At 37.4% G+C, this 19,308-nt stretch overlaps 1 protein-coding gene across 1 annotated transcript; it reads left to right on the top strand.

Annotated features, from left to right (window-relative positions):
• The first annotated feature begins 1,481 nt into the window (after window positions 1–1,481).
• On the top strand, window positions 1,482–18,893 carry TRIM15 (tripartite motif containing 15). Its single transcript, XM_051996108.1, has 7 exons — window positions 1,482–2,332; window positions 3,084–3,179; window positions 6,313–6,543; window positions 7,633–7,655; window positions 14,593–14,705; window positions 15,630–15,662; window positions 17,315–18,893. The coding sequence occupies exons 1-7, from the start codon at window positions 1,940–1,942 to the stop codon at window positions 17,830–17,832; spliced, it is 1,407 nt and encodes a 468-aa protein (XP_051852068.1). The 5' UTR covers window positions 1,482–1,939; the 3' UTR covers window positions 17,833–18,893.
• The last annotated feature ends 415 nt before the right edge of the window (window positions 18,894–19,308 follow it).

Below are 19,308 nucleotides of genomic sequence, written 5' to 3' on the forward strand. Positions count from 1 at the left end.
TTGAATGGAAAATTTGATATTTCTTCAAAAAACAAATTATAAATTAACTAATCTATGGGATCAGGTTCCAATTTTCCCCTTCTTTCCTCATTGGCAAACAGTTTCCAGGATATAGGGAAGAGGAGCAGGTCTGGGAAGGTGTGGAGTGGACTGACTCAACCCTTATCTCTCATAAGTTGAAAGCACTTGTCTCAGAGTCAATAAAAGGATTGTCTTTATGTAAATTTGAATCTAGGGGTTGCTTCTCCATTTGAATGTAAGGTTACAGTGGGGAGGGTCAGTATTGTGTTAGGGAAATTATATAATGCCTCTCTGTCTGTGCTCAGAGCCCTCACTTTCACCTCTCCATATGGTGAGAATGACTGCCTGCTTCTCATGAGAAATGAATAAACTTTCTTCTTACATCCTGAGAGATCTCTGAGATTTATTGGTGAGTTGCATACCACCTACCTTTCCCAACTTATCTGTATAAAGCAGAATTTTCTGTATATGCTTCCTTCAAAACAATTGTGATGTTTAAAAAGTTCAAAAGACATAATTTATCAGTACTTTAATAGTTTTATTAACAATGCCAGTATTTTTATTAATAAAATACATCATTTGCACCTCTCTCTTAGATCAAAGATTATCATGGTGGCAAGCTCAGACTTATATGCCCATTGAGAAAAGGTTGTTCACAAGGTCGCAAATCAACTCTGATTGATTAATAACTAATGAGAGAATGAATATTATAAAGATGAGATCCAATTCAAAAAACTTTGATTATGTTATTTACTTCTAAATTATCCCCAACCTTAGGCAATTTATTCAAAGAATTTATCCCCACCCAACTAGAGTAGAGCAAAACTGCTTCCCCACCAAGTGGGGTCTGACCAAGATCATTAAATTAGTCCAATCTCATTATCAGTAATGTTCTTCAAGAGATTGCTTTTAAAATCAGGACCTTAGAAAAAGGTGGGAGAGGAACTCTAGATTTCCTCAAATCATTGGTTATTGATAATCATTTCTCTCAAAATATATCACAACAGACTAAATGCAGAAGCAGAGATGCCATAACTACTATTACTCTTTTCACTGTACTTTGCCACCTTTTATAAAGTGTTACAAAAACTGTAGGGGTGGGAGAAAGAGACATGGAATGTAGAGAAAAAAATGGGGAAGGGAAAAATAGGAGGTAAAGGAAGGGAGGTAGAAGTTGAAAGGAGAAAAGAAGGAGCTGCTAATCTCTCTATATACTTTCCAAATCTGTAACGAGCTGCAGTGAGGCCCTCCCCTAATGCCGGAAGCAAATCATCATCTTTTGGACTTTGCAGTCCTGGGCACTCCCTCCTGTTTTAGGTTTATGGCCTCTCACTTGTTTGTTAAATTAAACAAAGAGTCTCTCCTCTCCTCCCCTTTCCTGTTCTTTAGATCTCCTCCCCTGCCCCACATCCCATCCTCCAAAACACACACACACACACACACACACACACACACATCATCAGGGTGAGGCATTCCAGAAAACTATGTCTCCCTTGCATCGCTCATCACCCTCCCCTCCCCATCTCTCAGAAAGACCTTACAATAAAATCTTAATAGGAGATTGACTCACTTGGAGACAGCTTTCATTTCTGGAACTTGGGGAATGCTGGGTAAAGAAAGATTGATTCCCTGGAGTTTGAACTTTCTCAGGTGACTGTTGGAGGCTGGGGTGTAGGGAAGGATAAAGGACAGAGTCAGTTTTCTTTCCGGATTTCTGTTGGATCATAGGCCTTAGAGCTGGAAGACACCTTACATATCATCTCTAGATCAACCCCCTCATTTTACAAATAAGGAAACAGAGACTCAGGCCCCTTCCTATTTCTTTTCTTCACTGACTATTTAAAGATCGATTAAGAGGAGAAGGAATTTGTGGAAAAGGTGGTCTAGAGGCCTGAAGGAGCTCAAGCTGGGATAAACTATGATGCCCTCAGCCCCCTTGCAGATAGTAGATGAGGAGGTATGCTGCTCCATCTGTAGTGGCTTCCCTGAGGATCAAGTGACTTACCCCTGTGGACATATCTTCTGCAGATTCTGTCTCATACCACCCTCGCCAAAGGGTGCCCATCCTCCTAGGCTGTGTCCAGTCTGCAAGGAGAAGAAGCCGCCAGAGGTCCTTCAGCCTCAGAGCTGGGCCACAAAGAACATTAAGCTCCTGGGCCAAGGAGGAGAGACTCACTGTGATGAGCATGGTGAGAAAATTTACTTCTTCTGTAAGAATGATGGGGAGTTCCTTTGTGTGCTCTGCCGGGAGAGTTCCAATCACCAGGCTCATGCTGTGGTACTCTTGGATGAAGCCACTCAACCCTACAGGGTAGGAAACTCTTATTTTTCCTGATTTGGTAAGGGTGGTTTGATAGTCTTAGGTTTACCTTGGAGGCCCCCATTTTCCCAGTCAGTGAGGAACAGCAGAGTCTTGTCCTGAGTACAAGTGATGGAAGGAATCCAGAGGAAAGGAACACTTTCCCCAGACTGAAAAAGCTCCTAGTCAGATAAGAATAGCAAGATATAGGGAAGAAAACAGGGGGAGATATTCTCCTCTCGTAGGAAGCTCCCAAATAGAAGAACCACAATTACTAACTTCTGGTACCTTGGAAGAATTTTGAGATCTTTCTTCAAAATGAAAAGTTCCTAGAAAAGAAGTGGAGATGGAAGTAGGAGGTGGAGAGAAGGAAGGAAATACTGGAAGGAAAGCCTAGGTACATAAATTAATAAATTATCCAATTTGTTTGAGAGGTTATCTCAAGGTTGAAGCTCTTTGACTTAATGATTTTATAATACCCTTGGATGATTTTAAAGATAGCTTGAAATGACTACTTCTATCTGTGATTGGAGAGTAGTTCAGTCCCCTCATTTTGTAGATAGGAAAAATGAGGTACAGAGAAAGTATCTCACTCAAAGTCATAGTAATAGGCAACAGAAGTCATACTACACCCCAGATTTTGTTAAAAACAACAATAACAACTTTCACCATTGGTTTTGAGATTATTTCAGCACCACACCTATCTTCCAAATACATAAGAATTATCACTAATTCAAGAACTCTTCTTGCTTGCTTCCACCAGGAACGACTAAAAAGTAGGTTAGAGATCTTGCATGAAGAGAAAGAAGAAATGGAGCGCATGAAATCTCGAGAAGAACAGAAACTCCAGGTGTTATTGGTAAGGAAGCATTGCCAACCAGCTGTTGTTCTTGGAAGCTGCCCTCACAAACTCAATCAAAACCTGTTTTTGATGGCGTACTGGTCCTGAAATCAGAATGACCTTCACATCCTATCTCTCCCTCTTATTGTTTGTATAACTATGAGCAAAACATTTAACTTCTTTAAAACTTCATTTTCCTCATTTGTAAAATGGAAATAATATATATATATAAAGTTTGTAAAGCTCAAATGATATGAGGCATATTATGTGTTTCACAAATTTTAAAGCATTATACAAATACCAACTATTGTTATTATTATTACAATACTAATGGGGAGTCTGAAAATTTGACATTGCCATTGCCCTGGTCTTCAAGCTCAAAAACATCACCAGTCTTTCTCACAAATTCCCTTTACCCTTAAAATTGAGGATTTGAACTGGAAGGGGGATTTATGATCACCTGGTCTAACTCTCATTTTACAGAGAAAGAAAATGATGTCCAGAAACAAAGTGCTAAGGAGCAGTTAGATGGTACAATGGATAAAGCACTGGCTCTGAAGTTGAGGACCTGAATTCAAACCTCAGTGTGCTCTGAGTGTTCCAACCTCAGACACTTAACATTCATATTTCCAAGCTGTATGATCCTGAGCAAGTCATTGCCTTGTTTTAAAAAAAAAATGTTGAAAACTATATGTAATTGGGGAAAAAAATAAAATTATATTTACAAAGTATTAAAGTGACAGTATCATAGGATTTAGGGTAAAAAAGGAACTAAAGATCTCCTGGTCCAGCCTCCTCATTTTATAGATAAGAAAATTTATGTGAGTAAATCTCCCTAGAGAGGGAGAGTGACTTTTCCAAAGCCACAAATCAAATAAGTAGTAGGATTGAGATTTAAACCCAAGTCTCCTGATTTTAAATCCAATAATCTAATTAAATCAATTGATTTAGATGAGGAGCAAGAGGTCAAGGAACTTTCATTCTGGAAAAGCTAGTCAAGCGGAAAGATCTCTGGGATGACATTTAGGAAGTCTAAATCCTGTGGATTTGGAATGAAGGCACCTTGGTTCAAATCCCAGCTTTGATGCTTATTTCTTATAGATCATAAAAGATTACTCAATCTCTCTGAGCTTTCTTTTCCTCATTATAAAATGCAAATAATATCTACCCTTCATTCTTTAAGGCTTTAGTCATTTGGACTTCTGTTCTCTGCTTAGTTGTATCTTAAGGTATTCATATTCTCAGAGACTTTGGATTGGTGATGTAGTATAGAAAGCCATCAGCAAGGTCTGAATTCAAGTCCTACTTCTGATACATACTAGCTATGTGACTATATGACAAGTAATTTCTCTGTACTCCAGATATCTGTTATGTTTCTGTATTCCATAAAGCTAAGTGACACAATCAGGACAACCAGACTTGGAGTCAGGAAGATGCTGTGTGACCTGGGCAAGTCATTTAATCAATACCTGCCTTAGTTTCCTCAACTGTAAAATGGGGTTAACAGCCTCTACCTTCCAGAGTTGTAGAGAGGATCAAAGTAAATAATTGTTAAGTACTTAGTATAGTACCTGGCATATAGAAAGTGCTAAATAAATATTAGCTATGTCTATTAAGATGACATACAAGTTGCAGATGAGCTGCTGATTTTCATTGCCATAGTGAAATATGTGCCATACTTTCACTTTCCATAGAAAATTTCTTCCATTCCTTAAATCCTGTCTAAATACTATGGATTGTATAAGATTGAAAGATTTAAAAAAAAAAAAAAGACTTAAAGTGTCTCTGAAACTAAAATAAATTATCCACTTACAGTAGAATACCAGTTATAAAAGTTTTGGGGGTTGAGAAAATTATTTGGTACAATTTGGTACAAGAGATCCTGCCAAATATTTTCATATTTCAGAATGTAAAAAGCCAAATACTTTATATGTGTTTAAGAGCAATTGGCCTATTCTGTTACTGTAATAGTAGAATCAATTAAGTCATACAGTGGCTAAAGTGTTGGGCCTGTAGTCATGAAGACTTGAGTTCAAATATGACCTCAGACATTTACTACTTATGTGACTTGTGAAAGTGGCTTAATTTCTGCCTGCCTCCATCCCCTCACCTATAAAATGGATAATAATAGTAGGACCTACCTCACAGAGTTGGTGTGAGGACCAAATGAAATATATCTATAAAGCATTCAGTACAATGGCTGGCCCATAGTAGGCACTTAATAAATGTTTGTTCCCTTCCCATTGTTACAGTTTGAAACATACTGTGATCTTGGGTAATTCACTTGACTTCAGTTTCCTCAACTATGAAATGGAAAGATATAATAGTATATCACACAAAGATGTTATGACGTTAATAGATTGTACATATAAAATCATTAAAAATTCAAAAGGACCATCAAAATGACAAAAGAATGTTATTAAAAACCTTTAAAAAATTTTAGCATAGATGAACAAATGATGTCAAATCTTGACCATAGATTGATTAGTAAATCCTTTATAGAATCTAGCTAAAGTATCTCCTATTTTAGCAATACACACTTGACTGTATTTATCCCTCTTTCACAAAGAGGACCAATGACATCATGGGTGATGTCTTGATTTGTTAGTAAATTGGATTCAAGTGAGGCAAAGTTGCACAGAGTCTTCAGCCTCACTCTCTTTTTCAGAGTCATTGAAGTTCAGTGGCAGGACAAAAAGTCAAGATGAGTAGGGATGGCCTAGGATGCTGTAGATGACTGCCATCTTCGAGATCTGATGAAACACTAAGTGTTTCAGCCATCTTCATGACCATTGTAACGAATTAGTCTCATCTTCTTATTTCACCAGGTCTTCACAGACTTGGAGTAGAATCCCCCAACTCACTGACAAGTTTGAGACCTGTTGATTACCCTTAAACTGGTTTAGCTTATCTGCTGAGATGGGTTTACCAGGGTGTGGCTGCTGTGCATGCTACAGTTTCTTGGAACCACAGGTGAATCAGTGATTTGGGGATTCAGATTTGGAAATGGTTTCCTTATATCATTCTCATCTGCTCCTAAGGGGAAAACTTTCTGGGACATAAGGACTTACGACTTCCCTCAATTTCCACCCCCTCTTCCCTGCCCCCAATTACATATCATCTTCTCCTATTCCTTGTCTTTTCACTGCAGACCCAGATTGAATCCAAGAAGCAGCAGGTGGAAGAGGCATTTGGACAATTGCAGCAAATACTTGAGGGGCAACAGCGCCTTCTCCTGGACAAACTGGGGGAGCTAAAAAAAGAGATCTGGAAGGAGAGAGATCATTACATTGACACAGTCTCTGAAGAGATTGTCCAGTTGGGTGTTCACATAAAGGAGTTAGAGGGCAAGTGCCAACAGTCAGCAAATGAACTCCTAAAGGTAAGTGATACTTCCTCTCTCTTATCCACATGAATAAGAATGTGGATCAGTCACTCTATCAGTACTTTGGAACCTAGTTCCTTGTCCTAGGTGAAGAAGGAATTAATGGTAAGAAGAAAATGGTCATAGAATATCAAAAATGGAACCAAGATCATTAGTCTAGAAATCTTGTTTTACAGAGAAGAAAATAGAGGCTTAGATTAATAAGGTCACACAGTGGATTAGTGGCAGATCCTGAACTTGTATACTTGGAGTCTGGTAAATCTGAATTTGAAATTTGCCTCAAACATTTATTAGTTGTGTGATTCTGGGGAAGTCATTTAACCTCTCTGTGCTTCAGTTTCTTTGTCTATAAAAAGTAGTTGGACTCAATGACCTTTCTGGTCCCTTCCAGCTCTAAATATATGATGTGTTGTTCTGTTAACTTGTTTCTCCCTTCAGGGAATTCCGAAAATGATGAAAACTTGACACACCCCAAGAACATTATATAAAGCATAGAAAACACAAAACAAGTGCAAAAGGATAAGTTGACATAAATTTTAAAAGACTGGTATTAAATTAGGGAGAGGCAATATGTCATAGTGGAAAGGACCGGCTCTCTAGGGGGAAAAAAATCCTGCTTTAAAATTTAATCTGTATTATTAAGATTTTCTTCATCACTTTCTTAAGTCTGGACAATCAACAAAACAATAAATCAAATTATGTTTTTTAATGTTTGCCAATTTCTGAAATGTAAATACTCACATTGAAAAATCTAACAATTGGCTCCCAAGTGCCCGTCCAAGCTGACTTCTGCATCCCTTTTACTAGACTGAATGACAGCTTTAGTCCTAGGTCTGCCATTCACTTTCAATGATCTCAAAGTGAATTTTCTGTAATCTGGATTTTAGTATCCTCTTTTATAAAATGAGAAGCTTGGATTACATTATATCTAAGGCCCTTTCAATACTCAGATTCTGTGATTTTTGTTTCCTTGAAGAAGAAGATTTACAGGTAGATTTGTAAAGAGAGAACAGACTATTTAAGGTGGATGGGAGCTCCCAAAGAGGAAAGACACTGAGTACATGTTCTTATTTTATTTTTTCCTAGGATGTCAAAATGACCCAGAATAGGTAAGTCCTCCTTCCTCTGTCCTACTTTCTTCATATATAACATAAATACAAACCTAAATGAGCATTCACACATACATACTGACAAACTGACGTTCTCATGGTCATATCGCATATTTATATAGTATTTTAAAGTTTAAAAAGGGGTTTCATCACAAACAACCCTGTGAAGTCGGTAATATAAGTATTGTCATTCCCGGTTTAAAAATGAGGAGAATTTTTATAATTAAATTCAAAGCAGGTATGTGACTGCCTTGCAATTGCAGAGGACTCTGTCAAATATTCTTCATATTCCAGTATGTAGTATTCAAGCTAAGATCTTCTGAATTTAAATCTAACAAGACTTGTCCTGAGTCACATGGTAAATATCTAAAGCAAGATAAGAACCCAGATTTTTCTGACTCCGAGTCCAGTACCATATCCATTATATCAGTGGTGTCAAACTCAAATGAAAACAGATCCCTGCAGGCCACATATTAAGAAAACTATAAATTAACATCACATTATATTGTATTTTTATTTATTTTGTTAGACAATTGCATTTTAATCAGGTTGGGCAGGTATGTGGGCTGTTTGATATCTTTGTACTATACCATATTATTACTAGTACAATAACTAAGCTGGGAGAATAGAGAACCAGTCGTAAGTCAGAAAGACCTCAATTCAAGGAACATATTGGCTAACCAATTCACTTAATCTTTCATCATACCAGGGTCCTGACTCTCTAATTTGCAAGCAGATTGTGATCTGCACTAGTAGAGGATATTTCCCTACTAGGAATTCTCTATGCCATTGAAATTATAAATCTGCTCCAAAAAAATTTTTTTTTAACTTTTGTGGACTTCCCCAGGGAAGTCCATGTTGTTTCTATGGGGAAAAACTTTCTGTGATGAACAGAAAGAAATAAACTCCGGAGCATCAGAACCCTTCTCCTACCCTCTTTTCTTAACTTCATAAGTAAATGAAGTAAATACATCTTTGCCTTTAGCAGCATGAACCATTCATAACACAGATTATCACAGTTATGTCACTGGAGCCACACAATAACATATGGAACGAGGAGACCAAATCACAGAAAGTATATGTGACTTGCTCAAGATAACCTAGAAGTTAGTAGTGACATCATGTTTTACTTCCAGACAGTATCTACAAATTCATTCCTCATTCTCATACAACATGGCTGTTTTCAATCAATTAACATTTACTGAGCATCAACTACATGTTAGGCACTGTGCTAAGGGTTGGGGATACCAAAAAAAAAAAAAAAAAGGTAAAAGAAAGTCCTTTTCTTCAAGAACACATACAACCCTGCACTGACACAATCCCATAACGTCTCAAGCCCATTGATATGTCACATATTCTTTTATAAATATGCACAGTCCTATAATGACAAACACATTTATAATGCCAAATGCATCTGTGGCAAACACACACACACACACACAGTCTTCTTAATTGACCAGCTAGTTGTATTTAAAAAACTAATGGAGGAAGAAAGTATACAAATAGCCATGTACAAACAAGCTATATACAAGCTAAATTGGAAACAAGTTCAACTCTTTCAATATGGATCCTAAAGTAAACAGCAATTAGCGAATATGCAGGGGGATTATATATGGAGAAATCACCTCAGTTCCTTTAAGGACACCTGACTATATTTCTGATATCCTTTCCTGATTTAGTCCATCTAACTGGGAATCATAGCAATCATTCTAATTTCTCCCCAGTTCCCCACTTCCACAGTAGAGTAGGAATTCTAGTTTTTCCTCCCTCTAGATCTTGTTGTGCTTAGAAAGAACCATTACACATAGATGGAACTAATTAAGATGGGGTTGGGGAAGGTGGCTAGCAGCACAATAAGCCCACTTCATATATACAGGAGGCTTAAAAAGAGGCCTTTTGTAATTTGGGATGTTTATTTCTATATATTCATATTTCCTTTCCTCTCTCTTCTTCCCCACACCACCTCTACCCCATCCACATTCGTCTTACTCAAAGAACAGAATGGGATATCTTTTCAGTATTATTTAAGTCATGGAGCAGAACTTTATTCTCTCAACCAATAATAGGTGATGACAACAGAGATAGGACAGGCCTAACACCATCATTTAGACTATCCCATTTCACCCTTGATTTTGGAGAATAACACTGGTCTTAGAATCACAAATCTTAAGTCAAGTACATGCTGTGTTACCCTGGGCAAATCACTTTTCCTCTCTGACCTTTCAGTTTCCTCATTTGTAAAAGGAAGAAATTTATACATTCATAAGGATGTATTTAAAAAGTACATTGCAAAGCTAAACATGCTATTACTATCTCTTGTAAGCAACACTAAGTTCTTCCTTTTATCTAATTAAATCGCTCCAATTTTAATAGTTGTCTATCTAGATCAATCCATAAATGCAAAAGAATCCTCACTACAGCATACTCAATAAGTGGTCATTCAAAGGGGGTTTGAGGACCCTCAATGAGGAAGAACCTCCTCCCTTCCAAGGTAGCCCATTTTATTTTGGGGAAATTATTAGAACATTTTTTCCTTAAATCAAACCTAAGTGTGTTGGGGGTTTTGGTACCTCCTTCTGTCCTTCAGGACAAAACTAAATTAATCTAATTCTTTTATGATAGCCCTTCAATACTTAGAATCATCATGTTCTCATAAATCCTTTCTCTTTTAGTCTAAGCATTCCCAGTTCCTTCAAAAAATCCTCATATGACATGACCTTGAGATTCCTTGCTATCCTAATTGTCCTCCCCAATTGCTCTTTTAATTTTTGTTCTTTTAAAAAATGTCTTGTTTAAATCCTGAGCTCCTACCCTCTTCACCTTACACTAGAGAAGACCCTTTTCTGATTCCTTGATTTTATGAATCTTTTAATTCAGCCTAAGATTTGCATTAACTTATGTTAGGGGCCACTTGTTAGTGGCAGCTGGGATCTAATTCTGACCAGCAGAATGGTTGGTATCATGTGAGAGGACACAAATGATACAAGGAAACAAGAGACAACTGTATGTCAGTGAATACCTCAGATTTATTCCATTCCCTATACAGAATATAAATGTTTTCTAAGCAGCAAGATTATTATCCATTAAAGAAAAACATACATTCCTACACTTGTTTCTGTAACTATGTTTTATGACCTCCAGACATTTATCTCTGGTTGCCAGGGTCATGTTGATTCCAGGAGTCTGCTAGCTCAACTTAAAAGTAAGATAACAGTAGAGACTGATTTGCAACTCCACTATTGCAAGTCTGTGAGAACTGATCACTCCCTTAACTTCTCAAAGTGTGCTGTGATACACAGCTGCGGGGGCTGAGAGAACGCCTTCCTGTGCAATTCTCTGTTAACCCCTTACAGGCTTTCTGGATTTTACACTATGCATGGTCCTCAACAAACTTACTTGCTTACTATTTCATGCTATTAACTTATTGAACTTAAAATACACTAAAACCCCCAGATATCTTTCAGATGAATTGCTGGCTAGCCTTGCCTTCCTTATCTTTTGCAAAAATATTCCAAGTTGATTTGTTGAACCTAGGTGTAGGATTTTCCATTTATCTTTATTAAGTTTCATCTTGTTATATTCAGATTTTTTTTTAATATTGACTGTCATCAAAGCATGTTAATTATCCCTTCTAGCTCTGAGTTATCTGCAAATTTGTAAGTATAATATCTGTGCCTTTACCTAAGTTCTGATGAAAAATGTTAAAGGCCAAGCATAAATCCCCCAAAGTAGTCTGCTAAAAATCTATTATATTGATTTTCTAACATTGTAATAGGTCTGTGATATCTTCTATTCGGACATTTTCACTGAGGCTGTAAACTACCTTTTAATCCAGATCAACTCTTAGAAATGGTTTAACAATTTGCCCTGAGGTTCTACATTCACAATCCCTACGACTGCCTAAACTAGGAATGGGGAACATTTTTTCTGCCAAAGACCATTTGGATATTTATGACATCATTTGCCAGCCATACAAAATCAACTTACAGAACTCATTGGAAAATTGTTGCACCTAGCTTTCAGCTCATCATCACCTACTGCTTCATTTTTGGATATATATCCCTAGTTCCTATAAAGTACCTGGAATCAAATAGGCTTAATGATGAAAAGTTTTGTTGATTCTGCCATAAAATCTTCACATGGGATTCATCTAAGAGTCTCACTCTATTAAGAGTCTCACTTAAGATATTAATGAAACATGAGTGGTTAACACTTGCTCTTACCATATCTGATAAGGTCTAGATATAGGAAACCAAAATGAAATTAGGGTTTCTGGTGGTCAGGGAGTAAAATGATAAGATCTAGTGGCAGGTTCAGGGTTCAGCGTACCAAATAGAGAGATTTGGCTCCCCTGCAACCCCTTGGGATTCAGCGCAAGGGTAAGGAGTTTTAGGAAACTCCCTTCTGACGGTGCAGAGGTTCTCTGTAAAGAATTTACAGACCCAAAAACCTAGGTTGGTAAGAGGTTTATTATAGGAATTGGAAGTGAGGTTAGAAATCCTGACAGAAAGGCATAAAGTCTGGTTAGGGAAATGGGTGAGGATAAGGAGAGGATAACACTGGGAAAGAATATTATTCCAGCGGGCAGATCAATAGAAAATGGAGTTTGGCACTGAGAAATGCAGTTTTCAGTGGACAGAAAGTCCTGACAACTGAGTGAGCTGCCGAGGTCCATCTGCAAAGACCTTAGTTGATGGAAGTTCATTATATTGGTTGTCTTGGTAGGGGTTGGGAAACCCGAACAGATCAGAACCAGTGGGGGCTGGGACAGCCCAAGTTGGCTCAGATCCGGTGGGGGCTGGGACAATCCCAGGTCTCCTATTGGAATTCAAAGGGATGCTTTTGACCAGGATTTGTGAATCAAAGGCCCTGGCATCCTGCCTCAGCCAGGAGGGCTGGGAATCTGAAAGGAATCATAGGTCAATCAGAAAGGAATCACAAATCAATAGGAAATACAGTTTCTTAAAGGGACCACAACCTGCTTCATATCCACTTTCTTTTCTAGTCATGTATGTCTTTGATGACTGCCTTTATACCACATTTTTCCTCCAACAATTCTGAACAATACAATTCTGCAATACGTTGCAACCCACTCACATCCACCAAGTGTTTCTAATGAGATGACTATCAACTTTAATTCTTCAAAGATTATAGTATTCCATGATTCATAGCAGCGCTGGAATAATAATATTGTGTTTTTAAAAGACATGTCTTTATTACAGAGAGAAGCTGGAGGTCATTAAAAATCATTGCATAATTTTCCATAGGCAATCCAAGTTGCTCTCCTCTTCCTATCCAACTCCAAGTTGTTCATGTTTTATGTCTTCCTAAAACTAGTGGGTGAGTTGTTCATCCAATTTTATACAGTCTTCACAATAAGCTTTGTTCATCCACTTAGTTCTTTTAGTGTAGATAGTTATAAAGTGTAAATAGTTATAAAAAGCTCTTTTGAGTATTTATGTAGGAGACGCTTCACTTAGGAGATATAGTTAACACAATATATGCAAAGAGAAACATCTGGAAAAACCCACTATCCATATGGAAATCCTTTCAGATTTAGATTGTGCATCTATCACAACAGTGACAAAAAAAAAAAAAAACTTTTAGCATGCATGTCTATTCATTTCATGCATCACTTGATATCAATAATTAGGGGAACTGTGAATAAAGTTATATATTTCATGGGAAATGCTTATTGGAGAAGAAAGTTTTTAAGGTAGCATTGTTCTCAATAAACTAAGAAAAAATTAATAGCTGTCAATAAGCAAAATGGGATCTTGTGTTTGCTATGCCTTTCAATTATATGATTGCAAAGGTGTGATCTACTGTAGAGTGACAGTGTGATACACTAGAAGGGGCAATCGATTTGGAGTCAATGGATTTAAATGCCAGTTCTGTCACTTACTACTGGGTCACTTTTGCCAATACTCCTTCCTGGGATTCAGTTTCTTCGTCTCAGTGAGATCTCTAAGACTCCTTCCAGCTCTAAATCAATAAGCCTATATATTTCATTTGCAAAAATGTGCTTGTTTGTTTCTCATACCTTCATCAATGAGGCTCTAAATGACTGTGTAGGCTATTCTCATAAAAATTTTATAAAAATAAGAAAGTAAGTCTGTAGTTGTTAATATAATTTAGTTTACCATTTTGGGGTAATAATAAGGTCTGAAATTTTTGAAAACTTTTTCTTGCCCAGATATATTAAGAACTGATTTTCCAACATCTTCAAAACTGTGTTGACTCCGATATCTACTTCTTCTGTATAAATTTGAGTTAGAATAGCTTCTCTTCACATCTTTGTTTTCTTTATCAACATTTATATTTCTTTTTGTAATCTATGTTGACATCAAACTACTAAAGATTACTTTTAGATCCAGTCATTCAACCAATTCCAGAGCAATCTAATTATTTAGTCCACATTTTCCACATCTTTACCACAAGACTAACATAGTGATTATCAAATGCTTTGCTACAATCTAAATAAACCATATCTACAACACTCTTACTTAGTAGATTAGTATTTCTGTCAAAAATTAAATAACCTTCAATCTAGCTTTATCTGCTTTTGGCAAAGTCATGCAAACTCTGTGATCAGCAATTCCTTTTCTTGATGTTCAACAATTATTTTGGCTGAAATGAAGCCTGAAATCAAGCTTTTTTTTTTTTTTTTTTGAAAACAGATCTCTCCCATTTTCCACTTTGTATTTTATTTTATTTTATTAAGTTTTTATTGATGTATTTTATTTTTAAATCATCATAATTTCCCCAAGAATCCTTCCTCTCCTCTTCCCAGAGAGCCATTCCATATAACAAATGCTCTTTTTAAACACAAGAAAAAAAAAAAAAAGGAAAGGAAAAAATCAGCACAAGCAGGGATTGTGTTACCTTAATCTTTCGGTGAACTTAAGAATAATTTATTACTAACTTGTGTCTGAAGGTATGAAAAAAGGAGATTCAGTCCAGAATCTATTTCTCCTGGTCTGGCAAGAAGGATCCATGATCTTCACCAAAAAATGCGTGTTCTACCAGAGATGATGGGGAAATTCTCAGGTAAAGAATAAGGGGACTGGGAAATGAATGTGAACTATTTGCATTTTTCTTTTTCTTCCCGGGTTATTTTTACCTTCTGAATCCAATTCTCCCTGTGCAACAAGAGAACTGTTCGGTTCTGCAAACATATATTGTATCTAGGATATACTGCAACATAGCTAACATATATAGGACTGCTTGCCATTTAGGGGAGGGGGTGGAGGGAGGGAGGGGAAAAATCGGAACAGAAGCGAGTGCAAGGGATAATGTTGTACAAACATATATTGTATCTAGGATATACTGCAACATAGCTAACATATATAGGACTGCTTGCCATCTAGGGGAGGGGGTGGAAGGAGGGAGGGGAAAAATCGGAACAGAAGCGAGTGCAAGGGATAATGTTGTAAAAAAAAATTACCCTGGCATGGATTCTGTCAATATAAAGTTATTATAAAATAAAATAAAATAAAATATTAAAAAAAAAAGGAATGGTGACCAGAAAAAAAAAAAAAAGAATAAGGGGACTATAGTTTTTTTTAAATTCCACCTACCCAACTTTGGGAGAAGGGAGAGTTAAGAACACTTCTCTACCAAGCCCTTTCCCTCTCTGCCTTTAGAACCTGCTTTAAACTTCCCTTCTTCCAGAAAGTCTTCCCTAATTGACCCTATATATGTTGTTTGTTCTATTTATTCAATCATTTTCTAATATCGCAACCCTACTCATGAAGAGCAAGTACTATTCTTCCCTCTTCTCATTAGACTACAAGTTTCCTGAAGAGGACCATCTTTCTTCCATTAAACCAAAACTTTTCATCCCTCTTGATTTCCCCACAGTGCCAGGACAGAAAGAGCTCTGTCCTCAAAAGGCCCTCAGTACAGAGGGGATATCTGACTAATGCACTACACTGAATCCAATCTCATCTCTCTATTTTCACTCTCCTCCAGAAAACTTGCTGCTTCATCTGGACAACAATGCAGGTAGACATATGGAGATGATGGGGTGGAAGGGAAGAGTTGGGTGAAGCTGGTTACCTCAAACTTACTGTCAATTTGTAATTATTTGAATTACAGCCAATTCCCCCACTCCAAAAAATCATTTTTATCTTCTGATTGATGATACCAGCATAAAATAATAAATAAAATACTAGACTCAGAATCTGAAGGTTAGTTCTGCTATATGACCTTAGACAAGTCCCTTAATCATAGAATCATAGATCTAGACCTATTAGGGAATCTTCAGAGGCCATCTGATCCAACTTTTGATTTTACAGATAAGATCTTGGGATATTAGGGCCTTTGTCCTAAGTCACATAAGTGATGTCAGAGGCAGGATTTGAACACAGGTCTTCTGACTTCAGAGCAAGTTCTTAATACATGGTAAACAATAAATACATTTTTATTGATTGATTGGCTGATTGATTTCTCATGTAGTTCTTGGCCCCAGTTTCTTTGAAAATGTACAGTAAGAGAGAGAAAGGGACACTAGACTAGATGAGTTTAATCATCTCTTTTAACTATAAGTCCTATAATTCTTTGTGGCCACTAACTTGCTGTGGAATCTTAGGCAAACAACTTGCCTTCTCTGGGCCTCTGTAAACTCATCTGTAAAATAAGAAAGATCAACAACTCACATTTACATGGAACTTGAAGTTTACAAGGCGCTTTCCTCCCAACAGTCTTATGATGATAACAACCTTACAGATGAAGACACTAAAACTCAGCGATGTAAGGGATTTAGTCATGGCAATGCAGTCAGAATTGAGATTTGAACCTAGTCTCCTCATTTCTGACTTCCATTCTCTTTTCTAAGGATTGTTCAGCTCCGAAATTGAATGTTTTTAAATCCTTTTGTTGATAGCATCACCACTTCTGTTGTCAAGTCAAATCAAGTCAAGAAGTATTTATTAAGCGCTTCTGTGTGTCAGGCATTGTGCTAAATATTGGGGATACAAGAAAAGGCAAAAAGAGTCTCTGCTTTCAAGGAGCTCACAGATCTTAGAGGGATAGCATGCAAACAATTACATACAAACAAGAGATATATAGGATGAGGCCCTAAGACTAAGGAAGTTGGGGAACATCTTCTTAAAGAAAATGGGACATTAGGTGAAACTAAAGGAAGTCAGAGAAGTAAAGAGATGGAGATGAAAAGGAAAAAAGCGCCAGGTATGAGGGACAGCCCATAAAAATGGCTCGTCAGGAGATACAAGTGTTTGTGTGAGGAGCAAGCTAGAAGGTGAGGGTGTAAGAAGACTAAAAAACCAGGAACAAACCCAGTTAGGATGAACTTTAAAAGCCAAAGATGGGATTTTATATTTGATCTTGAATACAATAGAGAGCCAGTTATTGGAATTGATTAAACAGGCAATAATGGTCAGACTTGCATTTTAGGAAAATCAATTTGACAATTGAATAGAGGATGAACTGGAATAAGAAGAGACAAGGGGAAGAGAGATCCACCAGGAAGCTTATTGCAATAATCCAGATTTGATGCAAGATAAGGCCCTGTACCAGATTGGTAGCCATATCAAAGGAGGAAAGGGAGCACTTATCCAAGGATCTATCAGAAGCTGAAAGAAAATTATTGGCCTAGATTAAGATTAGACTTTAATATTCTGCTATTCTCTCTATAGGAGGTATCACTCTGGATCCCCTGACTGCTAGCTGGAGCCTGATCCTCTCCACGGACAGGAAATCAGTGAGATATACCAAACAGAAGCAAAATCTGCTAGAAAATCCCCAGCGTTTTGATAGGCTACCTGCCGTATTGGGTGCTCAAGGTTTCTCTTCTGGAAAACATTCCTGGGAAATCGAAGTAGTGCTAGGTGATGGAGGTGGTTGTACTGTGGGTGTGGCCCGAGAAGACATGAAGAGGAAAGGGGATATGGGCCTGAGCACTGAGGAGGGGGTTTGGGCTGTGATTTTCTCTTATCACCAGTGTTGGGCCAGCACCTGCCCAGGTACTGATCTACAACTGAATGAAATTCCCCGCAGAGTTCAGGTGACTCTAGACTACAGTGGAGGACATGTGACTCTCTCCAATGCTGAGACCCAGACCACTATCTTTACATTTCCCACCTCCTTCTCAGGCAAAATCTTTCCATTCTTTGCTGTTTGGAAAAAGGGTTCCCAATTGACTCTGAAAACCTGAAGGTAATGCTCTCCCTACTTCTACTTCCCTAGACCCCTATATTCCCTGAGCTCTAGCAGGTTTCAACTTCCTTCCTTTTCAGCTCATTTCTAGTCAACTCTCTAGATTCTGTTCCAAGAATGTCTCACTTCCAATGCTGAGACAAATTAACCTAACTTTTACATAATGTCAGTAATGGTAGAATTGAATGAAAATTTACTGAATGTCTATTGAACTAAATTGTTATTCCTAATGGTACTGAGAAGGTGGAGGATGGTGAATATGGAGGGTGAGGAAAAGAATGAGTGTTAAAAAAGGATACTTCCTGGGTCACCTAATGGGAAAGAAAATAGTTAAGTCCAGGCTTTGGTTTCATTAACTAGAAAATAGGAGTGTTTGACTAGTTCTCTCTTAGAATTTGTCAGTTCTAACATTCTGTTCCTAGTAGATGTCATTCGATATCCATCTTATACATTTTATCTTAGATAAAACATGGCCCTGTCCCCCAAGGTACGGACTTACTTGGACTTATAATATTTCAGATAATACTTCCAAAAATCGGTTTATGTTGCTCTCACCCAAAATTTCCTCTGAAAAATTTCTTAATGTGGTTCAAATATGGCTCATGTCTTGGTATCCACATATGGGTAAAAAGAGTACTGTATGAGTCCTCAAATAACAATGCTTATATTGAATTCAGAATAGTCTTTATTAGACCTTACAAAAGGGCAGAAAACCATAAAGCCCTCCCAATAGCCTATAATCAATATAGTTCTTCTGTCTTCTCTAGTGAATTCATGTTCTGACCCTGGAGACCCAGAGAGGTACCCATCTTTATAAAATCCTTAAGTCTTGGGCTCCATTCATAAGGGAAACAAAACAGGAGTTGCTAAAGGGACAACTCCCTTGACCTTCAAATAATTCCTGTATTACAGTGATACACGTAGGCATCTGGTTTTATGATTCAATGAGAAGAGTGATCTCACTTTGAAACAAAAAGAACTTGTGATTATTGGACAGGAATGGGACTCTTTGCACTGTTCAAACAACTCAGAGTTATAATAAAGAACAAAGTCCAGACATTCTGCTGCCCCATGTCATGTATTTAGTATCTCATTGTTTTTGAGCTCTGCAAACACATTGAACAATCTTGTTTTCTCCCTAAAAAGGCAATGTTCCCCAGGAACTACCTTTACATACACCCCGCCTCCCCCCAATGGTATTCCAGGTGCACTGAGCCCAGCTCTCTTAGGCTACTACAGACCAAAAAATAAAAACTAAAAAGGATGACTACAATTGTTACTTTTTTTTTTAAATAGACCCAGCACAAAGAAGTGGCTCACACTCTGCAGAAGTTCAGGACAGCCAATTCATCCCCTCTCAACAAAATCCTGGTTCCATGAGATGCCAAGGAATCTCTATGGACTAATACATTAATAGATATGAAGCTCATAGGATTCTAGAAACTCTGCTTATTATTTAGCCTACTGTCTTCCT

The sequence above is a fragment of the Antechinus flavipes genome, chromosome 4 (assembly GCF_016432865.1).
Source record: "Antechinus flavipes isolate AdamAnt ecotype Samford, QLD, Australia chromosome 4, AdamAnt_v2, whole genome shotgun sequence".
NCBI lineage: Eukaryota > Metazoa > Chordata > Mammalia > Dasyuromorphia > Dasyuridae > Antechinus > Antechinus flavipes.